This window comes from Notolepis coatsorum, assembly GCF_963971535.1.
Source record: "Notolepis coatsorum genome assembly, chromosome: 1".
Classification (NCBI taxonomy): domain Eukaryota; kingdom Metazoa; phylum Chordata; class Actinopteri; order Aulopiformes; family Paralepididae; genus Notolepis; species Notolepis coatsorum.
The window spans coordinates 291,949,551-291,975,967 of NC_140165.1; the positions used below are offsets into that span (position 1 = coordinate 291,949,551).

The 26,417-nt window shown below is 43.6% G+C and overlaps 1 protein-coding gene across 1 annotated transcript in view; it reads right to left on the reverse strand.

Annotated features, from left to right (window-relative positions):
- The window catches only part of tenm4 (teneurin transmembrane protein 4), a 345,863-nt gene that overhangs the window by 165,623 nt on the left and 153,823 nt on the right, over nt 1-26,417 (reverse strand). The window contains exon 4 of the mRNA XM_084310380.1: nt 23,982-24,212. Within this exon, the coding sequence (XP_084166506.1) occupies nt 23,982-24,212 (231 nt within the window). The remainder of the gene's footprint in view (nt 1-23,981; nt 24,213-26,417) is intronic.

Here is a 26,417-nt window from a genome sequence, read left to right on the forward strand (position 1 = left end):
CACGCACGCATGTATGTATGTGTGTGAACTGTTTCTAGCAGCCATTGCTTAGCCAATTTTCAGTCTAAAGTAATCTCTCTCTTCCTTTCTCCCCTCTCCCCTCCCTCCCTCCCTCCCTCCCTCCCTCCCTCCCTCCCTCCCTCTCTCTCTCCGCCTTGATGGATGAATGATTACCCGTGGCTTCATTAGCAGCACATAAACCAGCACACTCACGTTGACCATTCCATAAACAACGGGGACCCATCCCATTGCTGCTCGCTCTCTCTCTCAGCTGTCCTTTACTAGAGTGTGCACTTGCACAGTAGTCTCCTTTGACACCTGGTCATTAGGAGGCGTGTCCACAGGGGGCCGGTCCTTTCAGCGTTGACTTTGTTTTTAAGGGTCCAAGCTGTTGTTACTTTTCACTACTCGTAGGCCCCGGGTTTCATACTCCTCCCAACTCCTCCCAACTTTGCCTGTTGGGACCACCCATGTCCGCCATATTGTTTGCCTGACATCTTGACTTTTTCAGGTGGGCTTTTGCAATTCTGGCTCAATCAACACCACATTTGATACAGAGCCCAATCGGATAAACGTTTGTTTACGTGAATTGTTTAAGTTTAGTTTAAGTCTGGCACATGTCATGTCATTGTCTGAAGTTGTGAGGAAGGACATTATCCGGTTCCCCAGTGGTCAGGTCGTCTGGGGAAACAACGGTCGCTGTCCCACGGTGTCCTATTCTAACTTGCCAACCATATGGCAATTTATGCATGTGGCATGTTTTCAAATTCGTCTGAAGTTTCACATTACGTCCAAGACTGCCTTTTGATAGATTTTGATTGATTTTTCCGTCACGAAAACATGTGTGCAAGAAACGGAGTCTTTGACACTTTTTTCTCTCTCTCTGCCCTGAGCTGGACCGTAGACACACCCGCTGTCACATTAATTGGCTGGATGTTATGTGGAGATTGCTCAACACCTATCTTCTCACCAGGAGGACTATAGGACCTGGAAAAAGAAACACCTATCTTCTCACCAGGAGGACTAGAGCCTGGAGAAAGAAACACCTATCTTCTCACCAGGAGGACTATAGGACCTGGAGAATTAAATGATTAAAGCTCCAATCCGTGATTATTCTTGACTAAATAAAATAATGTTCAATCTCCCAATGCTTGGACCCCTCCCGTTTCCTCTTGCTTCTATATGTTTCGCTATTTGTTTAGATTTTTTTCCCACTTTCCCCCCAAATGTAGTCGCTATGCCAACTCCCCGCGCGTGTCACGATCCTGGCCGTAGCGCTACCCTAGTGTTGGTCTGGAGTCGCCAGCTGCTTCTTTTCACCTGGAGGCGAAGAGTTTCACTAGGAGAGCGTGCACGCCATCTCCTCCTGGTCAATAATCGGCTTATATATTCATGAATTTTTCATATTATCGGTACCAGTGTATTTTTATTGCCTGGCCGTTTTGAAAAAAAGAAAAAGAAATTACGCATGCGCTCCGCTAACGCAACATGCGCTCCGCTAACGCAACATGCGCTCCGCTAACGCAACATGCGCTCCGCTAACGCAACATGCGCTCCGCTAACGCAACATGCGCTCCTCTGGCGCAGACGGCCCTCTCTGTGGCACCGTCTGATTCAACGGCCTGCCGGCAGCACTGAGTGAACATGTGAGAGAGAAGTAGCACAGAGTTTATCTTCACTCAAGCGCTACAACTTTTCAACATCCCTTTTTCCAAGGTAAAATGACAAGAGGAGCTTACTAAATGTCAACGTTGAAAATAGTTCCAACTTTTAGCAAAAGGGCACTGGTGAGTTTTTGATAGTCACCTCACCTAGCAACACCAGCTGCAACGACCAGCGCCTCAGAGTGCTTTCCCTATTTGTTTTCTACTGTTGCAAAAGATACGGCACGTTCTGTGGGGAAATAATCGGTCACGTCTAGTTTGTGGAAGGCATGTCTCACCAGACCGTTTGAGGCCAGTGCCGCATTGAAGCGATGGTCGTCTCACTTTGCTTTATATACAGTACACTCCAGAACTTGATTCATTAATAGAAAAAAAAAGGCACATTTAATCGTGTGGCTAACTAACTGGAGCTACTGATATCCAGGATGAACTACAGCATAGATTGTGCTGAGAAAGGACTCTACCGACAATTTTTTATATTTCTTTTTAAACATAATTCTTTTTGTGAGAGATCGCCAGAGTTTCAACGTTTCTCTCAACATGTTTTCGGTCAACGCCCCCCCTATCTAATGTCCAGGTCCCATAACACTCCCCTCAACCCCCCTCACCCCACCTTCCACCCAATGAGAATTGAATTCTCATCCCTCAATGTTGATGATTATTCTCTTTTTATCCTGGGTATCTATGAAAGCCATTAACGGTTCTATCAGGTTGTTGTCAGCGTTGTGTGTCAAACGAAGGCTTCTAACAGTAAATAGTAAATTCAAGTTGATATACTACCCATGAGCCAGAACTTAGGTTTGTGGTTTGTTCTTACAGGAGTTTGATTGATTGATTGATTGATTGATTGATTGATTGATTGATTGATTGATTGATTGACCAGAATAATATTATGTCGGGAACTCCAGGAATTGAGAATTATCTCCCGATCTCCCAAGTTTTACAAACGCACATTCCTACAGGATATGTTTTGTTTTACCAAGGTGTCATGATTATGACTTTGACATGCTCCTGGATCTATTATGATGCTGATATGTCAACATAACCTCAATAATTCCCAACAACAGCTAAAGCAAGTTTCCCTGCCTGGAGCAAAATACATTTATTTTTTAGTTTTTAATACAAATAAATTATATTCTCCTGTAAAGCCGGTTTAGCTCCTTATTTACTGGGATGTAAATGACTGTTTACCTTACAAACAGACAAGGCAATCATTAACAGGCTAGTAGTCCCATGCGAATAGGCTACTCAGCATGGGACAGACAGCAAGCGCATCACATTTTTAGGCTCTTTCTTGGCTAGAAGTATATGCCAATTTATCAAGCAGTATGAGATTTAAGGGCCTTGGCTAGATCCTCTGTGCGAACAGCCATACATTTGTATGAGAACTGTATTTAGCTTAACCCCTGCCGTATCAGGGACTGGTGTGGGTTTATCAAAAGGCTCTGTAAACGTGCCCTAAGAGACCTACCTATTAAGCCTTGTGTATGTATAGTGACATAAACTCAAAAACTAGGCATACCGGTATATTTAGTACAGTAGTGGCCTATGAAATGACAACCACACAAGGTTATTCCAGTCTGGGAGGTTAGCCAGATAGAAGTGGGTAAGTTGTTGGGTAAGTCACAAAATCTTTCAGAGAGAGAAAGCTGAATTCATTAGAAATAATTTGTAATTTAGACTGCGGTCATTTACAAAATCTTTGGTAGCCTAATTCTAAACCTAGTTGGTCAATGCCATTTTGAAGCATCACCAGCTTATATCACCACCGCACTGAATGTGACCGGTCACCTCTCCAATGGACCTACTGTATCTCAAACCCTGCCCCTTTTCCCCCTTTTCTTCAAACAAGTTTGTCCGAGGTAAGCGACAGCTGTGATTGAAGGATCAAGAAAAGGGGCAGGGTTTGAGATAGGTGTATTGTGCGTGACATGTGCCACGTCGATCTTGAATCTTGGAACTTTGCATGAGCCTGGCAATTCACCATATTCACACGGTGGCCATTTTGCTCTTATGTCATGGGTAGAGTAGGCTATGTATATATATATATATATTAGAGCTGGGCCGTTAACAGCGTTAACGTGCTGCGTTAACGCGATACTATTATCGCGCGATAATATAATTGACGCAGTTAATCTATTTTTTTTTTTTTTTTTTTTTTTTTTACATTTTTTTATTTTTACCTTTATTTACCCAGGGTAGGTTCACTGAGCACAGATGCTCTTTTTCAGGAACGCCCTGCTTCACATTCACACCTGGGAGCTGCCCAGTACAACGACAGTTGACACCATTGGCCACTGAGCAACTCCACTGGAGCAGTTGATTTGCATTGGCAGGGTTTGGCCCTGTCTGGCACCCAACGGGAAAAATATTATAGGCACTATAAGTAGACATCGCTACATAAAACAAGCTGGTCTGCCTGAGTGACTGGTGGAAGAAGGAGAAATAGAGATTGGACTGATTGAGTCAAGCCATGTCACATAGTTCAAGTTTGAAATGCTTCTTTCTGTTTTGCTCCTGAGAGTGTGCTAGATACTGTACTGTACTGGTAATATTATTTATTTGTGTTAACTTATGAATAAAACAACTTATTAAACACAAGTACATCTTATTGAACATTATTTGATATTTCATTACCAATTATCATAGCAAAACAGCTTTTTCAAACAGTCTGTAATGCATTTTGGAAACGGGAGATGGGCTCATGGTGTAATGGGCCACCTGGCCTGAGAAACATAAGGAGGAAAGAAAAAGTAAGGACTTACTTCTGGTCATTATTTGGGTAGAACACACATATTTTGAATGCCTTCGGCAGATTTTTTTTTATTTTTTTTTAGCCATTTTAATCTAGATTAATCTAGATTAAATCCAGGATTGCAGATAGATTAATCTAGATTAAAAAAAATTATATATGCCCACCTCTAATATATATATATATATATATATATATATATATATAATTATTATTATTATAATCTTTATTTATATATATTTTTTTTATGTTTGTAATATATTGTGGACATTCGCATGGATCCATCACGGTATACCTTCATAGTCATACAGCCCACAGCCCTAGGCTCTATGCAGCAATAATTGTAACAGCAGAGAAAACAGATGGACTGTTATCACAGAACTGGCTGTAACGTGAAGCTAAAGCTCCCGAGGAAATGATGGAAAGCCACATGATGGACCTTCTGAGGCAATTAACCGGCATTCAAAAAAAAAAAAAAAAAAAAGCTGTAGCTGGAGTGTGGATGTAGCATCTATCTGAGACACATCCAATGTTAATAATATTCAATGTAACCTTTCAGTCTTTGACATTCTCCAGGCAAGCTCCAACACACCTGTCACAGAGACCAACAGGTATACTGTACTGTCTGTACCTTGCATTTGCATCATCTAACGTGGCGCAGAAGAGTCAACAGCATGTGCACTCACTGTCAGGGAAGCACCCATACCACTCTGCCATCTGCCAACACCGATTCAGAGTCCTACACCTTTTAGCGTCTGCTGATACCAAGTGGCCCCTGCTCCAATTCACACGGCGGGCCATTTGGCTCTTATGTCATGCTCAGGTTGGGTTCCTTTCCACCCTGTTCCCACCGCCATGTGAATATGGTCAATTGCTTTTACTGAACACACAGTATAGACTTAGACCATCAGTTTAGGGTCATTGGATGAAGTTGATTGACATATAATACACGTTTCTCCATTAGAGAGACCAAACAGTGTAGGTTGACAGCTGCATCAAGAACCTATCAACAACCTGGACTTTCCTCCCTCCCTCCCTCACCTCTGTCCCAGTGAGTTAGGATCTCTGTTAAACAGTACTGTATATTTGTATATCTTGTATGTTATAAATGTAACAGTACTGTATATTTGTATGTCATAAATGTCATGATATATATCTGTATATCTGTATGTTGTGTATGTCATAAATGTCATTATGAATTGAAAATTGGACCCTGATGTAAACAAGACGAAAGTCTTTCTCTGGTCTGCATCCCCTTAACAATTGTGTGTATTGAGCCGTACTGTATTGTACCCATTCTGCAATCTGTTAATAAAGTTTTCAATCAATCAATCAATCAATCAATCAATAAAATTTCAATCAATCAATCACATGCTTCTATGTGTCAGAAATGCAGCACATTAAGTTTAAGTGTAATTATGGGCGGCTAGGTGGTGCAGTGGGCAAGGCACTCACCACCAATGCAGGAGACGTTGGGTTCGAGCCCAGCTCTCCGCATTGCTATCAGCTTGGCTGGTCGTTCATACTAATACAATTGGCAGTATTAGGGGGTGGGAAGCTGATGGGTGGGGATCGGACGTTGTGGACAGCGACTCCTACAGGTCGGTTGGTGCGCCTGCGCAGCAGAATCAGGAAGCGACGGGGGCGGCGTGCCCTCCAAAACGCAGACCCCCGACGCTGAGAGATCGCGCTGTGCAGGTGAAAAGATGCGACTGCCGCTTCCTCGAGTACCGGAGGGGACACGTGATGTAAGGCTTAGTCCACATTGCAGCCGGCTTGTGGGAGGCATGGCCTAACAACGTTCGAGACAGGGGAGGGTAGAATTGGACGATACGAAATTGGGATGGGAGAAAAATTGAAAATGGGAGAAAAAGTAGATACAAAAAAAAATTAAGTGTAATTAAGTGTAATTGCTGGCATATTAGACTACACATGGTTCTTGGTATTAGATTTGAGTAATGGGGAAATTCTCCAAATACAGATACTGTTTTTGGCCTGCTGGTACCAGACCGATATCTGACACCAGTATCAGTGCATACCTACTCGAGACAACCCTCTACCTTTGGAAAATTATATATCACACCATATATCACAATATGGGTGACCATACGGGGATCGGCCTATGATAGTGATTTTTTTAATTATTGGTATCAGCCCAATGAGCAAAACTGGGTATATATATATCGGCAAACATATATTGGCTGGTGATAGTGCTTTCTTTATTGATTGCATCAGTCCGATGTGAAAAACTGGGCCGATGTGAACAACTGATGATTATTTCTCTGTCTAGCTGCTGTTAGCTGCTGTGTGTGTTTCTTTTTTGGGCCACGCAGAGTTTGTTTGGGTAACGTTACTTGCATGCGACAATGATGCAGCACAGGAGTATGGGCTAACATTGTTTCAGTATGTACAAAAACAGTATGTACAAAATTTGCTTATCATAGAAACTTTGTTGTATTCATACAGATCATATCGACATCGGTAACATCGGTTATCGGGCCATGACAGAAATGTTAATATCGGTTATCGGCATCAGCTAAAATGTTCATCCCTAATATCACATCGAAATTAGCCATTATTCTGGGAGCGACAATCTGTCATTCTAAGGGCATTAGTCATTTCGGCTCCGCTGTCACTCCGTTCCACAGGACTTTCGATATGAGATACAGAGGATCAGATTGAGCCCAGTGGTCCTGTGCATGATGTGCTACTCCGTGCACTTCACAAGATAAAGGGCTGATGTCCTTGTGCAACTCTGTGCCCATTCATTTCCGCGTCTGCGGAGCCATTCATCACTCAGCGAACACACGGTAAGCAAGTGGCTTTTCTCCATGGAGGACAAGTCATCTTTATTTCACAGATATCCACAACACTAAATTACCAATTTACAGCCTGTGGAGGAAAATATAGATACGCTGAAGGCTTATTCTATCATCAGGCCCCAGATACTGTGTAATACTCACTCGCACCCGTCAAGAGGCACAAAGCTATTTCAGGTTGTTGTTTTTTTTTTTTTTTTTTTTTTTAACTCAGGGATACACGGTTCACCTCTATATTGACATGTGTCTATCAAGCTAGTCTGGCAAAACGACCGCTGGAGTGAAGGAATGGCTGTGCCGAGAACAAAACCCGTGGTGTCGCACTAGCTTCAGGGCTCGGATCGGCGAGGTCGGAGGCCTGTACTTTCGTCTGAACATTGGGTTTCGATTGGAAAATGTACTTGCGGTGAAGTACGGAGACAAAGCAGAGGAGGGGGAATAAAATGAAGCGCTACCAGATGGCCCAGCGAGGAAACAAAAGACTAGACTAAAGTGTCGCGTTTAATCCTCAACCGACTGCTAAACTCTTCTTGTAAGCCTGTTAACGGGCATAATGTTTTACAGACAGCTGTGTAATTTTACACGTACAGAGCGTTCTATTCCCAGATCATATGATTGGCCGCTTAACAGCGCTAAAGAGGAAGATACTAATAATTTTCACCTTTTAAGAAAGGACACAGAGCACGTCTCTCTTGACACGTGGTATTTTTACTTGACATTCGTTACGGGACGAGCGACCGCCACCTGACAGGAATCCTGCCGCGTTTTTTATTCCCGTTTCGATAGTCGGCGCTGCGCCTCATCATGTGTCTATTGCGGTGACAGATGGCTCCATATGAAGACACTTCCCTGCAACTCTGCCCTCATAATTACCCCGACCTCTCAGACAATGGGAGAGACACCGGCAGCCCCGGTGAACAATAGACTGGTGGGAGATGTGAGCGTGGAGTGTTTGATGACTTCCCTGCTGCTTGGTAATGTCTACCTGGATCCCAAAAGCCATTCATTTTAACGGGGGTTATACTCATTAGATACAGGGACAGGCACAGGAACCCTTGATAACAAGGGGGGAAAAAACCGCATCACAGACGCCGGAGAAGCACGGATCGCTCGGTAAACACATTATTTACCTTGTATGATAACTGGGTTGATGTGAGGAAAAAACACTTTCTAAAGAAAACACTTTCGAGAAAAATACTATATAATGCATTACAATGGCTATCCAAAATAATTCATGCACAGTGCATTCATATATACTTACCGTAATTCCTCTAATAGTAACCGGGTCTCAAATACAAGCCGGGTCTCTATTAATGGCCGGGTGCGCTCTTGAGCTAAGCAATTATAAGCCGGCCTCCTAATACAAGCCGGGTTACTAATATACTGAGCTGTATACTGAGCTAGTTACTTGATTTCACTTTGAAAACGTTGAAATGACCAGTGACCACCTGTAATTGCACTGTTTACTATTTCATACAGTACTTGGTTTCAATAAATGAACCCAGTACATTTTACTGGGTTCAAACTGACACAAAATGTTGATTTATTCATTATGATCCGTTTGAAAATTTGAAATATAGGCCTCCCTCTTAAACAGGCCTCCTCCTAATACAAGCCTGGTACCCGCTACAGTTGAAACAAATACAAGCCGGGGTTACTATTAGAGGAATTACGGTATGTCAATATTGGTATTGTGAAAGCCTTTGTTTTGGTTATAGAAGCACACGTGAGGCTATATGAAATCGCACTTGCTGACACCTAATCTATACCCAATACCTAATATTTATCTAATATGAAATATTATATGAATATACATTTTCAACCGTTACGCTGTGGAAACATGGCCGTGAAGCCGAGTAATGCTCATAGAGACTTCTATTAAAAACTAAAAAAGCTAAATGGGTCAGTTTCTCATTTGTTTTTCATGAGGGGATATGCTGTAAGCTTGTGATAACACCAGCATTTTTCAGTGTTTGGGTCGGGACCCACATGTGGGTCTTGGGGAAGGTTAAAACGGGAAGTATCATAATGAAGCCAAAACCCTTCCACGTCGACATGTCGAGTAAAACATTGTAGGCTGATAGTACGGCAGTCTTAAAAACGGACCAAATCAGTTTAGGGTCCAAATAATATTCATTCTGAAAATGTGGGTCGGCTGAAAAACTGTTTGAAACCCACTGTTATTAGTCCGTATAATTATAACCCACTATTATGCACTTACATACAAAGTGTGAGATGAATGAATGAATGAATGAAAACTTTATTTAACAGATTGCAGAATGGGTACAATACAGTACGGCTCAATACATACAATTGTTAAGGGGATGCAGACCTGAGAAAGACGTTTGTCTTGTTTCCATCAGGGTCCCCTGATGGACCCTGATGGGTTATAGTTGCTCACTATAGTAGTGGCTAAAGCAGGCACAGAGAAAATGGTGGGTAAACTCTAATTACACACTAATTCATTAAGAAAAGGGGGAAAACGTGGTACATTAGCAGAATTTTACACGAATCACTAAATAATTAACTAAAATCATAGAGAAGTGAGGTTAATATTTCAGTTGGCTACAGTGAATTCTAGTGAGTGAGTTTATATCAAACGAGAGGCACTGCAGTTCAGGGTGGACACAAGCTCATTAAACAACGTCAAAGCTAGTGCCACGGTATCTTTCGTTTATACGTTTACGTGGGCAATTTAAATTAATGACAGCCTTTTTTTCACACCATTATAGACTTTTGTTTGGAAAATCTCCAGTGTTTCACATTTCATCACTGGCCCTATTGAGCCGAGAAAAATAAAAATTGTATTTAAAAACCTGTGCATATTCCAGTGCGAGTGTGCCGGCGTGCTTCTGCAGCTGTCAGGGAATATGCATCTAATGTGTATTTGTGGCATCATGGGGGAAACACACAGATGAGGAAGCACAATGCTCGGACAAAGTTCAGCGGTGCCATTTCGCACGGTTGAAGTTCAAATGCTGTCATAGCACTTAAAAATGGAAAGTGGCTATCCACGCTACTCCCGGCTATATATATAAACACGCCTACAGCAAAACTCTTTGCCTTGGTACCTTATTGTAGCTTTGACCCATTTGGTGGAGGGAAGAGCATCAATAATGCAGATCCGTGCCTGAGTGTCAAACCATGAAGGTTGATCCGTGCCTGAGTGTCAAACCATGAAGTTTGATCCGTGCCTGAGTGTCAAACCATGAAGGTTGATCCGTGCCTGACTGTCAAACCATGAAGGTTGATCCGTGCCTGACTGTCAAACCATGAAGTTTGATCCGTGCCTGACTGTCAAACCATGAAGTTTGAATCAATAAAAACTGATCAATTGATGGGATAAAAACATGCAAGTAATCACTATAATGAATATACACACCCACAGAAACAAGGTTTTGTCCTTATACGCACGCAGGCGTAATAACAACGCTACATTATGAGCACTGCTGTAACTGTATCAGTTGTGAGTCTACAACCATGTTGAGAATTATAACTTTATTCTAACTATTCATGAATGCAATGTGAGTCTTTTTAATTGCCCTTATAATGCAATGTCGATACGTACAAGTCTATGGACGTGTAAATGAAAATAGTGACATAACACATTCGATGTCCACTCTGCAGCGCTATAAACAGAAGAATCATCCAGCGCTCACTGCATTGTGATTATCAATCACTACCTCACTGCATTGCGATTACCAATCACTACCTCACTGCATTGCGATTACCAATCACTACCTCACTGCATTGCGATTACCAATCACTATCTCACTGCATTGTGATTACCAATCACTACCTCACTGCATTGTGATTATCAATCACTACCTCACTGCATTGCGATTACCAATCACTACTTCACAGCATTGTGATTATCAATCACTACTTCACTGCATTGTGATTATCAATCACTACCTCACTGCATTGTGATTACCAATCACTACCTCACTGCATTGCGATTACCAATCACTACCTCACACTGCATTGTGATTATCAATCACTACCTCACTGCATTGTGATTACCAATCACTACCTCACTGCATTGTGATTACCAATCACTACTTCACTGCATTGTGATTACCAATCACTACCTCACTGCATTGTGATTACCAATCACTACCTCACAGCATTGTGATTATCAATCACTACTTCACTGCATTGTGATTATCAATCACTACCTCACTGCATTCTGATTACCAATCACTACCTCACTGCATTGTGATTACCAATCACTACCTCACTGCATTGTGATTACCAATCACTACCTCACAGCATTGTGATTATCAATCACTACTTCACTGCATTGTGATTATCAATCACTACCTCACTGCATTGTGATTACCAATCACTACCTCACTGCATTGTAATTACCAATCACTATCTCACTGCATCGTGATTACCAATCACTACCTCACTGCATTGTGATTATCAATCACTACCTCACTGCATTGTGATTATCAATCACTACCTCACTGCATTGTGATTACCAATCACTATCTCACTGCATTGTGATTATCAATCACTACCTCACTGCATTGTGATTATCAATCACTACTTCACTGCATTGTGATTATCAATCACTACTTCACTGCATTGTGATTACCAATCACTACCTCACTGCATTGTGATTATCAATCACTACCTCACTGCATTGTGATTATCAATCACTACTTCACTGCATTGTGATTATCAATCACTACTTCACTGCATTGTGATTACCAATCACTATCTCACTGCATTGTGATTATCAATCACTACTTCACTGCATTGTGATTACTAGGGATGCTCGATATTGGCTTTTTTACCGATACCGATATACCGATATTGTCCAACTCTTAATTTCCGATACCGATATCAACCGATATCAACCGATACCGATATATGCAGGGTTTCCCCCCCCCCCCCCCCCCCCAAAATGGAATAATTTCAGGTAATTAACTTTACATATCTCTTGTTGTGGAATTAACACAACATTATGCATACTTTTGACAATAAATAAAATCAGAATTTGTTCTTACTTGCTTGCCTGGGTAAATAAAGGTTATAGAAATGTTAAAAAAAAAAAAAAATATATATATATATATATATATATATATATATATATATATATATATATTTAAAACCGATACCGATATTTTCCGATATCACATTTTAATGCCGATATCGGCCGATAATATCGGTAGGCCGATACTATCGGACATCCCTAGTGATTACCAATCACTACCTCACTGCATTGTGATTACCAATCACTACCTCACTGCATTGCGATTATCAATCACTACTGCATTGTGATTGTCAATTGCCACTTCACTGCATTGTGATTATCAATCACTACTTCACTGCATTGTGATTATCAATCACTACTTCACTGCATTGTGATTATCAATCACTACTTCACTGCATTGTGATTGTCAATTGCCACTTCACTGCATTGTGATTACCAATAGCTAATTCACTGAATTCTGATTACCAATCACTACTTCACTGAATTCATTCTGATTACCAATCGCTACTTCACTGCATTCATTCTGATTACCAATAGCTACTTCAATGCATCATCTTCACACTCACCCGCCCAAGGCCGACCAGCGGTCCTTTCACAGGTTAGGTTAGTTGGAAGACTAGTTGTATTTTTGTGCAGAGTAACAACGAGACAAGGGAGGGGACAAAGAGCATGGCAACACCACCCTAACAGATGATGCCGATTCAGCAACAATGATTCACCACCATCCAAAGGACAGCAAAAATAAATGGTTTTCTATTGACCTGCTTTGCACAACGAAAGTGGCAAGAAAGGGAGATTCATTTGTTATCAAGAGAGGCAGAGAAAGGAGACTTTTACTACAATGGCAAAAACTTTCACATGGCCTTCAGAATAAAGGTCTAAAGCTGTGCATTCAGTCTGGGAATGTGAGGATACATTTTTCTTCCTAACAGATGTAGGCACTGGCAGAGCCCCTCTGATGCTATTCCTAGACAAGTAATTAAAGCAAATCCACTTCATTAGCCAAGACCATCCCTCTGTGAGCCCATCCCCCGCCCCCCTGAGACAGCACACTGACGATAGTATAATGGAAGCCTAAAGGGTGCTTGTTCAACTGGTCTGAGATCAGATAGCTGCAGTGCTTGCATTTATATTTGTCCAGGGTTGCATGTACAATAATATAACAACGAACATATCGTAGATCACTTCCACCATAGCATGATGATAGTTCATGTAAGACATTGCTTATACATTTCATCTCCAGGCTTGTTTTCTCGGAAGCACGTTTGTCTCAGGGAGAAATGCGTTTCTTTAATAAATGATATGTGGATGTTGATATTGACGCGAGACGGACCGATCTCTCACCGTGGTTAATTATTGTACCGATCTCTAAGGAGAAATGGATTGCTTTAGATGTCCCAACGTGATACAAATCCATCAATCCCTTGGAATGACTCATTCATAATTAAGCAATAACAGATGAGATGGATTTGGTATACTGTAGTTATTGCAAAGGGTGTGCTGGGACCTACTTGCCCTATGGCCTCGTCTTCCATCCCGACATACATGCGCCCATTCCAGTAGCCTGTACAGTGTACAGTATGTTACTGTAGCCCACTACATTGCTCTTTAAACACATGAAAGACATTCATCTACTCATCTTGTATAAGAGGGAGAGACACATTTAAGCACTCGGTTATCAACAACCCGCCCCCCAAACCCGCCTAGGCCTAACAAAAATAATGGTTGGTTTCAGGTTGCCGACTGACCCTGCCGATTTAGGTGCGACCCAATATATTTTATGAGTTTAAAAAAAAAATTATATATTAAAAAAAAAGAAAAATCCGTTTTTTTTTTTTTTTTGTTTTGTTTTTAGAATAAAGTTTCATAGAAATCTTAGTCAAACATTTAGTATTATGGATATTAAACATGCTGGCAGAGTACATGCATCCATGTTGTTGTGAACATTTTAACCCTTTCACTGCCACACGACAGCCGGTTAACCCTTTCACTGTGACAATACAGAAGGTTAGCCCTTTACTATCACACAACCGACGGCGATGCTCCATCATTAGCATCATTAGCTCCGCATCCGCGGAGCTAATGATGCTAATGATGGAGCATCGCCGTCGGTTGTGTGATAGTAAAGGGCTAACCTTCTGTCGTGTGGCAGTGAAAGGGTTAATTAAATAAAGAAATTCCCTATCCATAGTCGCCGTGGGAAAGAATAAAAAAAAAAAAAAAAAAAAAAAAAATTCCCTACCTACCCATGGCCAAACTGACAACCAACCTGAAACCAACTATTATTTTTGTTAGGCCCTAGCTTCATAAGGTCAATTACCAAATGACATTTTAATCTCGTCTTTCGGCTTAGACCGCGTGTGCTACGCTATGGTTTCAAACCTAACCTTTACACACCAGCTGGCGTTGTAATGAAAATAAACATACCAGTAAATCCAACGAACGAGTTTACACTTTACATAGAATTATACAGGATGAATCATACCGTATAGTGAATATACATACACTCATCTAAAAATGGGTAGGCTAAGGTAGAAGGATACGTGTTCATCGTGTCTGGGAGTACACACACACACGCGTCATTTAAAAGTTACAATGTGAGCTCAGTTGACTACTATGACTGCGGTGCCCTGAACGCTGTACATGGCTACTTCTTTTTTTTAATATTTGTTTATGTTTTTGTAGATTTGTATTGCGTTTTTACTACCGGGCAGTCCGGTAGAGAGAGAGAGGGAGAGGAGGAAATGGGAGACAGAGCAGGGGAAGACATTCGGCAAAGAACGCCGGGTCCGGGAATCGAACACGGGTCGGCCGTGCCGCGACGCAGCGCGTTTACGCGGTTCGCCACTTGGGCACCCCCTGTACATGGCTACTTCTAAAGAGGGATGACGAGATAAGCGCGCCTGTGACACCGGTAGCGCTCTTACAAAGCGTATCTCGGCCAATCATGACGTGCGTGGTCACAACAACCACTTTCCTATTACTCATGAATACTCAGTGAGCGGTGGCGGGTATCAGCCGCTGTGAAACCTCCACCGATGTCATCGTCTACACGCCCTTCTACCTGTGGGCCTTGCCACATCTATTTACATGTGTATGTGTGTGTGGTAATCCTCTACCATGTGTCCAGAGGGTTTATTTCTTTTTTTTTAATCCACTTTTTCTCCCCATTTTCTATTTTTCTCCCATCCCAATTTCGTATATCCAATTCTCCCCTCCCCTGTCTTGAACGTTGCTAGACTATGCCTCCCACAGGTCGGCTGTAGTGAGGACAGAAGCCTTGCATCACGTGTCCCCTCCGATACACGAGGAGGCAGCCCGCCGCATCTTTTCACCGCAGCAGCTCGAACTCTCAGTGGCGAGGAGTAACGCGTGGGAGGCTCACGCTGCCCCCGCTACTTCCTGCTTCCGTCGCACCGGCGTCACTAAACCGACCTGTAGGAGTCGCTGTCCCCCCCCCCCCCCCCCCCCCAGACAAATCGCTGAATCTTGCATTTACCGCCACCGCGGCCCCTATGGATAATCACAGGAGCAATATTTCCAGCCGAGTAGCGTTTGTCTATAACGATACAAACAGCATTTGTCACGGGGGCAGTGATTCCGCGTGGCGCGCCGCCTCTCCTCCGGCGTGCTCTGAGCTCTGCCGTGTCCTCCGCCATTAGAGCGGTGTGAAGGAGGGGAGCCGTCTGGGAATACGAGCTGTCTTCCTGGGACTCTTTGAGCGGTAACAGGTACCACAAACAACACGGGTGCAGGATAACACTCCTAGCTCCTCCGCCGGCATGTCTCTCCGTGGGAATACAAAAAGAAAGAAAAAAACCCTCTGAGACTAAATGAAGCTTTGCCCTTGTTACTAAGTGGAGGAGAACAAGCTGCTAGTGTTTTTAAAACATACCACGCAGCGGCCGGCCCAGACTGAAGATGCTAGTTAAATGAGGTCTGGCAAAAAAAAATAAAAATAGAGAAATGACAACAGGTTGGTGGAGGAGATGTAGCCCTAATTCCAACCCTCCGGGAGAGAAGATCTGAGATTTAGTTTTTTTCCCTCCTGAAGATTATCCCACATACCGGCAGCTCAATCCATTGGAATCGGTCGGGCATAAGCCCCTCTCCCTCTTTCTCTTTTTCTCTTTTTCTCTCTCTCTCTCTCTCTCTCTCTCTCTCTCTCTCTCTCTCTCTCTCTCTCTCTCTCTCTCGGTCTCCCTTTGAGCATATCTTGGCATGAGCGAGCCGAGCGGTTGTCCACGCTCTGTTTTGCATGTTGCACTGTATGTATTGATCACGGAGGTCTGAAGGTATAGTCAGAGGGAGCAGATGGTTTCCATGGTATCAATGCAACGCATCCCTGTGTGATCCCAGAAGATGTATAGCTATGCAAGAATGCGTTATGCATGGCTTTCCAATAATTGATGTCTCGCTCGTTCAGCAAGTGTCTCCCTGTTCCAGTACATCTGCATAACCATAACACACAACACAACACAACACAACCATAACAGCAGAGCAACAGCTAAGGATGTTTTTTTTCTTCTTTTTTTTTCTTCCAGAACCGGAATTGCATCTTAAAGGTCCAATCCTTAATCCAAACATAACCAAATGCGTTATGCGTAAATGCATCACCAAAATATTTTCAACAGTAAAATGGTGATGGGAGACATGCTTCGGGAGTGACTGAATTATTGATTGAATATATATCCCAAATATGTAAGGGGCTTTAAGTGTGCCCCCCAAACAGGGACATGACATGCGAGTGCCATGTGCTGCTCATTAAATTATTATTTAGCCTCAGATACTTCCTTCCGTACAGTGTCTGCCGGCTAAATTACATTCCGGAGTGACCTCTTTAACCACATTTGCTCCCTCCTGCTGACACGGGGGGGGGGGGGGGATGATTAAGCAGTTCAAACGAAGCCTTATTTGAATTCACACAGCCAGGTCTCCGAGCCTCTACCCGGCTCAGCATTCCTGCTTGGTCAGCTGTGAGTAGGTGTTGAGCCGGCCTTTCACCGGGGGAGCCTATAGCTGCCGTCGGGAGGCCAAACCCCCCCCCCCCCCACCCCCCCCCCCCCCCCGCGACCCCATGCTGTCTTGCATTAAGAGATGCTAATACGAGGGAGGGTTGCAGTGTCTCAGATCTGGGGGCTCAGTGTGGCAGCGAGCTCCCCCACTGGCAGACACTCCGGGAAGAGGGCCCTCGGAGAAAGCCAGGGGCCACGGTGAAACACATGCTCCACAAAAGGAGCGCAGGCTCCAGTGAGCAGCAGCCTCGTCAGCCCTTAAGAGAGAAGCCCCGGCTCGCTATTCTTCACCACCAGAAAAGAAAGAAAGAAAAAAAAGAGAAAAGAAAGCATGCGGGTTCCGGGAAAAACAAACATAGCTGCCGTCGTGGAGACTACTAATGCAGTTAACAGAAATGTAGCGCAGAGCATTTACTATTTCAATATATAGCGAAAGAAATAATAATTTAAGCCCTGTGTGCAAAAAAACGAAAAGATGACCTTGAGCAAATGCAATCGGAGCTTATGAACAGCCACCTGTTTTCCAGCACAACAGAGACACACCGTGAGCCATTTATTCCAGGTACAGCCGGCCTCTCTGTGGCCGTTTACTCGTTGTTTATTTGAGGTACACCCAGCGCTCTGTGGTTGTTTACGTAAAACAACAAGAAAATAGACCCCGCCCCCCCACACAGTGCAGCGTGAACTCTGAATTTGAATATCTCTCCAAGTGACTGACCCGCGTGTCAGACGTCTCTGATTTGATATTCCAGTCATCTCCGCCATGCTGACTTTTACATTAGCTCTCGTGCTCGCATGTAATTCCCGCTGAATGACCTGAGAAGCATACTAAATGTGAGATCTACATAATGCCCCCTGTGACTTTGGTTGCATAAAGCCTTTTATCAAGCGGAACACGAGAAACATGCACGAAATAGTAAACATTAGCTTTATTTTAAATTTTTTTCCTCTCTTCTCTCCCCCATTTGGAGTAATTTAGACTAAAGAGAATGATCTTTTGGTTTGGCAGGGAAGCTTGTGTTTCCACCAGGTACATCCTTGTTCTAGTACAAGCGTCGTAGCCATGATCTATCCCGCCCTGCGTTTAGTCACTGTAAGAAACATGGGTTTTATTATGCAGCGGGGGACCCCATTACGAAGCTTGGCGTGTTTTTAACACAGTCGTTTAATTTCCCGAGGCGGTAAGAACAGCCTTGGTTGGTGTAGGTATACACTGTGGTCTACGATATAGTTCATAGATTTGGGAACGTGGACAGGTAATCGCATATATTATATAATAGAGCCCCTAGGAAGTAAACCACCACACATCTACACAATCCGATCAGGAATATTACTGAAAACAGAAATATCACGCCGAAATCCAGTTTAGCTGGACAATCGTTATTTGTAACCATGGGAACATATCGACCTGAAAGAAATGTCCACTTTTTCCATTGAAGACATGGGGAGAAATGACACTATGGGATGTAGGAGTAAAATACAATGTTAACTAGAATGGGTGCTCGTTGGAGCACATACTGTATTATGTGCCCCCAATGAATGAAGGACGTATGGCTGTACATCAGACACTGTCAGACTGTAGCCTAGTCTGAACTGTAGCTAGTTGATCTATATTAACTAGTCAAGCTGTACAGAGATTTAACACAGATGGACATAGATAACATTTCCCTCACAGCACTTTACTCATTTAACCGATCTGAGACCACAGAATTATATCTCATATCATGTTCCCACTGTCGGAACAGAATTTGGGAAACATGTGTTCAGCTATGCTGCTCCGTTCTCCTGGAACCTATTATAAAAGTATTAGAAGCTAGAGTCCCTCATTGGAATTGATCATTTTAAAGAAAAAATGTAATGCCTTCTTGCCATGGAGTGGTCATGTTTTTAATATTGTATTTTTCACTGAAATCTGAAGACCTTTTCATAAATGTCTAGTATTAGTGTGCTCTTACTATCTGTGTTTGTTTTAATGTTGTTCTATATGTGAACATTTTCTGTATGCTGTCTTCTTGACCAGGGCCCCAAAAAGAGGTGGACATGTCAATGTGATTACCCTGGTTAAATAAAGGATAAAAAAAAGTCTTAAGTGCATCTACAAATCATGTTATGTGTGACTGAAACACTAGCTGGTTATGACCGTTTTCTGCTCGGTTGCTGAGAAAATGGTGAACATTATATATTTATTTATATGTACAGTACAGCACCTTGAGGTAGTCTTTGTGGCAACATTTGAAGCCATTGTTGTCGCCTTCTGGCGTTAAAAAGGTGCACAATAAACTACAGAAGGATTACATAAAAGTAAATGGAGAATTCTGGAAATGAATTCCCCCAAACTACTAATGTGCCTAATATCGATACTGAATATTTAAAATGGTTTCGATACTCATTTCCCGAAGTACCGATACTTTCTGCAGTATCGGTACCAGCTGGCGAGTGTTCTACAGCAAGTTGTTGACTCGCTGTTCAGAGCACGCTTGCCCCTCCGGCTCCTCCAGCCCTCCCCCTCACAGAGTCACAGAGCCGTCTTCAGTTTGTAAACAAACATTTTAGCTGAAGATGGCAGAGCCTCCGCAACTTGTGCTTGTGGATAAAGAAAACAGCAGAAGTGCTGTTTGGAAGTACTTCGGGTTTGAAGTAAACAACGAAGGACAAGCTAAAGATGCACCAATGCTATTTGCAAGCGGTGTTACAGAGCAGTGGCCAACGCGGATCTCTCCATAAAGAAATGAAAGAGGTTCGTGACAGCTGCTCTTTCAACGTCACTGTGACTGAAGCATTAAACCATTAACTCTAGTTTAATACATGATACGTTGTCTACTGATGGCGCATAATATCAACAGCTGATTCGTTGTTAGTAACGTTACAGCTTTCAGCTAACGTTAGCTACTGCTAGCCGTTAGCTCCGTTAGCTTAGCTGGCCACTTTTATAATTACTGCATGGAAACGGAGTAACGTTAACGTTTAAACGTTATGTCGAGGTCATACAATACTACAGTCGACATAAGGTTAACGTTACCCCGTTTCCATGAAGTGTTTAAATAGCAGCAATCTTGTTGAAAATGTAACGTTACTAAAATGCTTAATGCTCCTCTCTCTCTCTCTCTCTCTCTCTCTCTCTCTCTCTCTCTCTCTCTCTCTCTCTCTCTCTCTCTCTCTCTCTCTCTCTCTCGTTATCTTTAAATAAAAATCGAAACTGTTACTAACTGTAATACAAACCGTTCAGTTTGTCAGGTACATGCAACACAGATTACAGTGTTTACATCTGTCTGCTTGAGAAAATACCATGTCCTGCATCTGCAATTAAAATGATTGAAGTGAGATGAACAGTTATTTTTAAATGTGTGATCTAAAGATAAACAAAGGGTTTTAAAAGTGTTATATTTATCTTCTCTTATAGTACCAGAGAGAAGCTGAGGAGAATCAACTAGCAACAAAAGCTAAATTTGTAAAAAAAAAAATATATATATATATATATATATATATATACCGGTATATACTTTTATTTTTTATTTTTTTTGGTATCGAAATGGTATCGAAGTATCGATACTTTTCAAGGTATCGTATCGAAGTCGAAATTCCAGTATCGTGACAACACTAGTGCCTAATGTGAAACACATTCCCACATGATCACCAAAGCACAGGCTGACCAGCCCTATGGTTTGCAATATATTGCACAGTCACACAGTCACACAGTCACACAGTCACACACACACACACACACACACACACACACACACACACACACACACACACACACACACACACACACACACACACACACACACACACACACACACACACACACACACACACACACACACACACACACACACACACACACACACACACACACACACACACACACACACACACACACAAACACCCACGCACAGATGCTACCGAATACATACTGTCCTAGGAGGCTCCGTCTTCTGTGGACATAGCGACCTCGCCACAACAATGAGAACGTGGTGCATTTAAACACACAAAACCGGCAGGACGTCAGCGCCAACGTCATTTAGAACGCGACGGGGTAATCGCATGAGAAAGCGTAGGACAAACTCTTACGCCTCATTAGGTGGTTTAATTGAACAAATAGCGGAGGCTCTCTTTCTTATTGTAATTGGCCGTTAACTCTCAAAGACTTTCCGTGATCAAACAATGAAAAATGGTAAAGTGGGAACTCAAAGAGAGAGAGCAATTTGCATAATTTACTGCTTATTTACATGCAACGACAAGGAGGGTTAAAGGGCCTTGGAAGTGGAGGAGTGCATTAACGTGAAGAGTACTGGCTCCACAGTAGACGCTACCTGGATGTGAACTGGGATGTGAAGGCCCCCCCCCCCTGTTAAATACGGCATCTCGGAGCAAAGCAACATGCCACGTTGCAGTCCTTCTTTAGGGCTGGGGGGCGATTCCTCCCTCTTTCCTGTCCTACCCCTTACTGGCAGCCCCAGGCCTACCTAAAATGCTGTGCCCATGCAAATCAGTGCCATTGTTATACCAGACAAATCTGCTGCAGTATGGGGCTACCCCCCCCCCCCCCCCCCCAGCCCGCCCCCACCACCGCACGCACAACCCCCCCCCCCCCCTCCCGCCCCCTTCTGTCTCCTTTAACACAGAGTGTCACTGTTGGGTGACCAAAGACTTGCTTTTGTGGAATTAGGGGGGGGGGGGTTGCAATAGGATTAATAACTCATTCTGCTGGCTTTCTTTGAGGCCGCTGGGGCGCTTTTGGAGTTTGATGTAATTCCAGCCCTTGGGTAGTTAACTTGCAAGCCAGATCAATTATTTAAACCATTTTATTTTGTTTTCCCAGTTTGTTGTGCCAGTGGGATAAAAAGAGAGGACCTGTTTTAGTTGAAAGACGGCCCACATGACATGCCCCCCCCCCCCCCCCCGCCCGGTTCGGCATGCATATTGGCTGCGTACGGGGAGACATGCTGTACATGACACAAATTACTTTGGGATGAATTTGAATTACGTCACGAAGGTACGTATATGGAATTTGATATATTCTCACTTCCCACTATCGCATTGTGTGATCGTAATCCTAAATATCCAATTACCCCGAGGATATTATTAAAATTTGCTTGAGCCCATGCATTTTTTATGGCAGCATGTTGTGTAGTGTAGTGTAGTGTTTGTGTGTGTGTGACGTGTGCACGCATATGCAAGTGTGTTAACGCGTGTGTGTTTGCACGCATATGCATGTGTGTGTGCGTGCGTGCGTGCAAGTATCGAAACAAACCACATGGACTGGTTGAATACACTTCATGGATACCCTCTGAAGATCACTGATCTTTGTGAGCATATCAAGGACATGTGAGGCAGCAGTGAATTGACAATGGCTGTCTGAACTTGATGCCAGAGAAAATAATTGTTCTTGTTCAATAGCAACCTCTCTAATATCACATTTTCCACAATGCGACAATTACAACCCCACTAGTCAGCGCAAGCATCATGTAATAACTCATCTCTGATTCATTCACACCCCTACTGAGATTATTATAACAATTTTTCTTGTCATGTGTCAGTTCACAAGCGTGCTTGTCAGTTCTACAATCCAAGTGTAAAGTCAACAGCAGCAGAAATAGAATATACAGAGTGGAAAATGAACAGATGACGTTTATGAAATGAAAAATCATAATTCGGGAGGTTCAAAAAACATCACCTTCATACATAACCGTGAAGTGGAGAACGTTATAAATTTTTGGGGTGAGGTAACAGAATGCACATTCCTCCACAGAAGTAATTAACATTTTTGACACAACCTCAAAACTGCTGGTGGCGGCTAACAGCAGACCAAGTTTGTAAAGCAAGCACAGTATAGTACTGGGCATAAAATTAAATAAAATGTTTTAAAGAAAAATATGAAAAAGAGTGAAAAAAAGATTGAAAATATCTTTGATATTCACCTGCACAACCACCTGGACCAAAAAAAATAATACGATTTTAATTGAATATAAAAAGCCAATTCCAACATTTCATCCTCACCAAAAACCTGCCCTGTCTCTGAACGCGGCTGCCATCTTTGCAGGCCTTAATTCAGAGCACCACATGCTTCCCGGGGCAACATACCGGTTCAAAGTTTGACACTCTCTCATATGGTGCAGAACAAAAACAGCGACACATTGGTCTAGCCTATAGCTAGTATCCACATGACCTACTACCACGCACGCACACACACACACACACAGAGACCCACGCACACACACACACACACACACACACACACACACACACACACGCACACACACACACGCACGCACGCACACACGCACGCACACACACACACACACACACACACACACACACACACACACACACACACACACACACACACACACACACACACACACACACACACACACACACACACACACACACACACACACAGACCCACACACACACACACACCACACCACACACACACACCCACACACACACAGAGACACACACACACACACACACACACACACAGACACAGAGACCCGCACACACACCACACCACACACACACACACACACACACACACACACACACACACACACACACACACACACACACACACACACACACACACACACACACACACACACACACACACACACACACACACACACACACACACACACACACACACACACACACACACACACACAGCAGGGAGGGGCCACAGCCTCTAGAAAAGCAACAGTAGTTTTTGAAAACCAAACTCACCGTCGGCAGCTGCGGCGGCGGCGGGAGCGTACAGGGTCCCTGAGCCCGTTTTAACTAAGAATGAATTGGGGCCAAACTCATCCTCCGAGTCAGAGTCCTGGGCAGGCTGAGCCACACAGTTACCTAGCAACCCTCCCTGGCTCTCATTGGCTGCAAGGGAGGGGGGAGGGTATGGGAGCTGCTCGACAGGGGAGGAGGAGGAGGAGGCTGATGAACAATGCAGCGGAGGACCTGTGGACCACAAACACATGGGGAGGAGGGGGGGGGGGGGGAGAGGGAGGGGTGTGGGGAGGGGGGGGGGGGATGAAACACACACAGTCACAACCAACATCACACAGGAGAAGAACACACGCATGCAACACTGTACTGTGACTCTTGAGGAGGAGCAAACATACAGGGAAATGTCATGAGCAAATGTTCTCTCTCTCTCTCTCTCTCTCCTCTCTCTCTCTCTCTCTCTCTCTCTCTCTCTCTCTCTCTCTCTCTCTCTGTACAATATGGGACGACTTGGAGATGGGATGGAGGGAAGTCTAATGACTGGGACAGGCTCTGGGGGAAAAAAACAAAAAACCACAGAGCACCCTTTTTAAATTTTAAAACGCGAGAGGAAATGTAGTGTTGGGAGCACGGCCACACTTTTTGTTGGTGAATAAAACAGAAAAACAGTGGGGGGTGGCTGTTTAGGTTGAAGACTATAACAAAGACGAGTACATTTCTACCGCTGAGAACACGCTTAACGCCGTCACAAACATTTGTTAACCGCAACGTATCAGTGTAATAGCGATTGCGAGGCAGCCGCTCTTCTTGAAACTCCTTGAAGCGTCAGACTACAGTATTTACAAGTGAAATGACAAGGAGGCGCTTCAAGTAACGTGGCCGCTGTGAACAGAGCTATCGGTGTGGTCGCGTTCCTCGTCTCTCTCAACCCGTCCCTCAGGTCTCGGATGTTTGAAAATGCCTGCAGACCAGACGGGCCGTCCATTCAGACGGATACATTTCTAAGTCGCTGTGAAATCAGCCCTGGAGAGTATTGAAATACAACTCACTGATTCACATCTAATTAGGAACCAATTAGTGATATTAACATATCGGCCGCGGTGAAACACAAGCAACTCATGCGCGCCGCCGCCACGGTAGAGTAGAGTTACTTCATATACTTTGTATACTTCGTACACAGCGCCGTTCCTTTCCCTCTGAGCGCACGGATGGGTGGAGGAGAAGCTGCCCTGAAAACGAGCATCATTACGCTCCCTCCCAGGCTCCCTTTGAGTCATCGCAAGACAGTGCATTTAGTGGCTGTCAAAACAGCAGCACGCGGCTGAGAAGAGGAGCGCTCGTTGAGCTCACATCTGCCGACTCGAAGGACCAGAGAGAGAATCGACTCGCATTAAGCCCACTGTTCTTGAGATAACAGGCGGCTGAACGGGAGACAAGGACACAAAGAGCCGCACAAGGTCTCAAATTGAAATGAACCTTTTTTTCGCGCCGTCTCGCTGAAAATATGAATTCTCCTCGAACCGGAGGGAAAGATAAAAAGTGATCGGCGATGCAGAAAAAGATTCTCTGATCTGTAATCAAAGCCGAAACCCAATAATGGGGTCAAGGTATTGGTCTTGCGGACAAAGCTTTCACTGCAGTGCCGTGTCTAATAAATGCCACGCTCGCAGCTATTTATGCCCGACACACTCGCTCGCGCTGGAGGCCTGAGACGGTCGCTGTAGTTTCTCAGACTGACAGGGCTGATCACCTTCACCTTCACTCACCGCATTACGGCGGGCCCCTTTAGTTAGGAGCCCTCTCCGCCCATGTGCTACTGTTTTCATTCCTGACAGCTGATCCCCCCGGCCCTTCAAGCCCTACCGGTTACTGCCCGGATCACACCTCCACCTACAGTACGCTACCTCGCCTCGGACCATCACCCGCTGGGTCCCGGGGCCCTTATCTACTTACGAGCAACCCAATTAAACGACTGGATGAACAAATGGGTAACTTGGATCTGCAGGTAGGTGTAGTGAGAGCTGCTATGGTCACCATGGTAACACGCGGTAGCACACGCCTTCCTCTTAGCGGTGTGACTAACGGCACCAAACAGGGACATAAACGATTGTAATTCATGTCTACACTGTAAAAGAAAAAGCTGCAAGAAAACGGTAAATCAAATGACAGTAAAATCAAATACATGTACAGATTACAACCTTTATTTAATGGTTAATATGTTGATAAAAGGTCATTTACTGTATTTGTATGGCATTTACACTTAAAGTAGAAAAACTAAAGTCATCTGTAAAATAATACAGTGAATTTCCTGTGAAAAAACATAATTTTTTTACAGTGTATAGTTACAATGTCGGTTTCCGGTACGTTAGGAATAGGTTAATGCTACCTCTGGCCCAATATAACATAGATGCCTTTTAAACAAAGCCCAAATCAGTGATC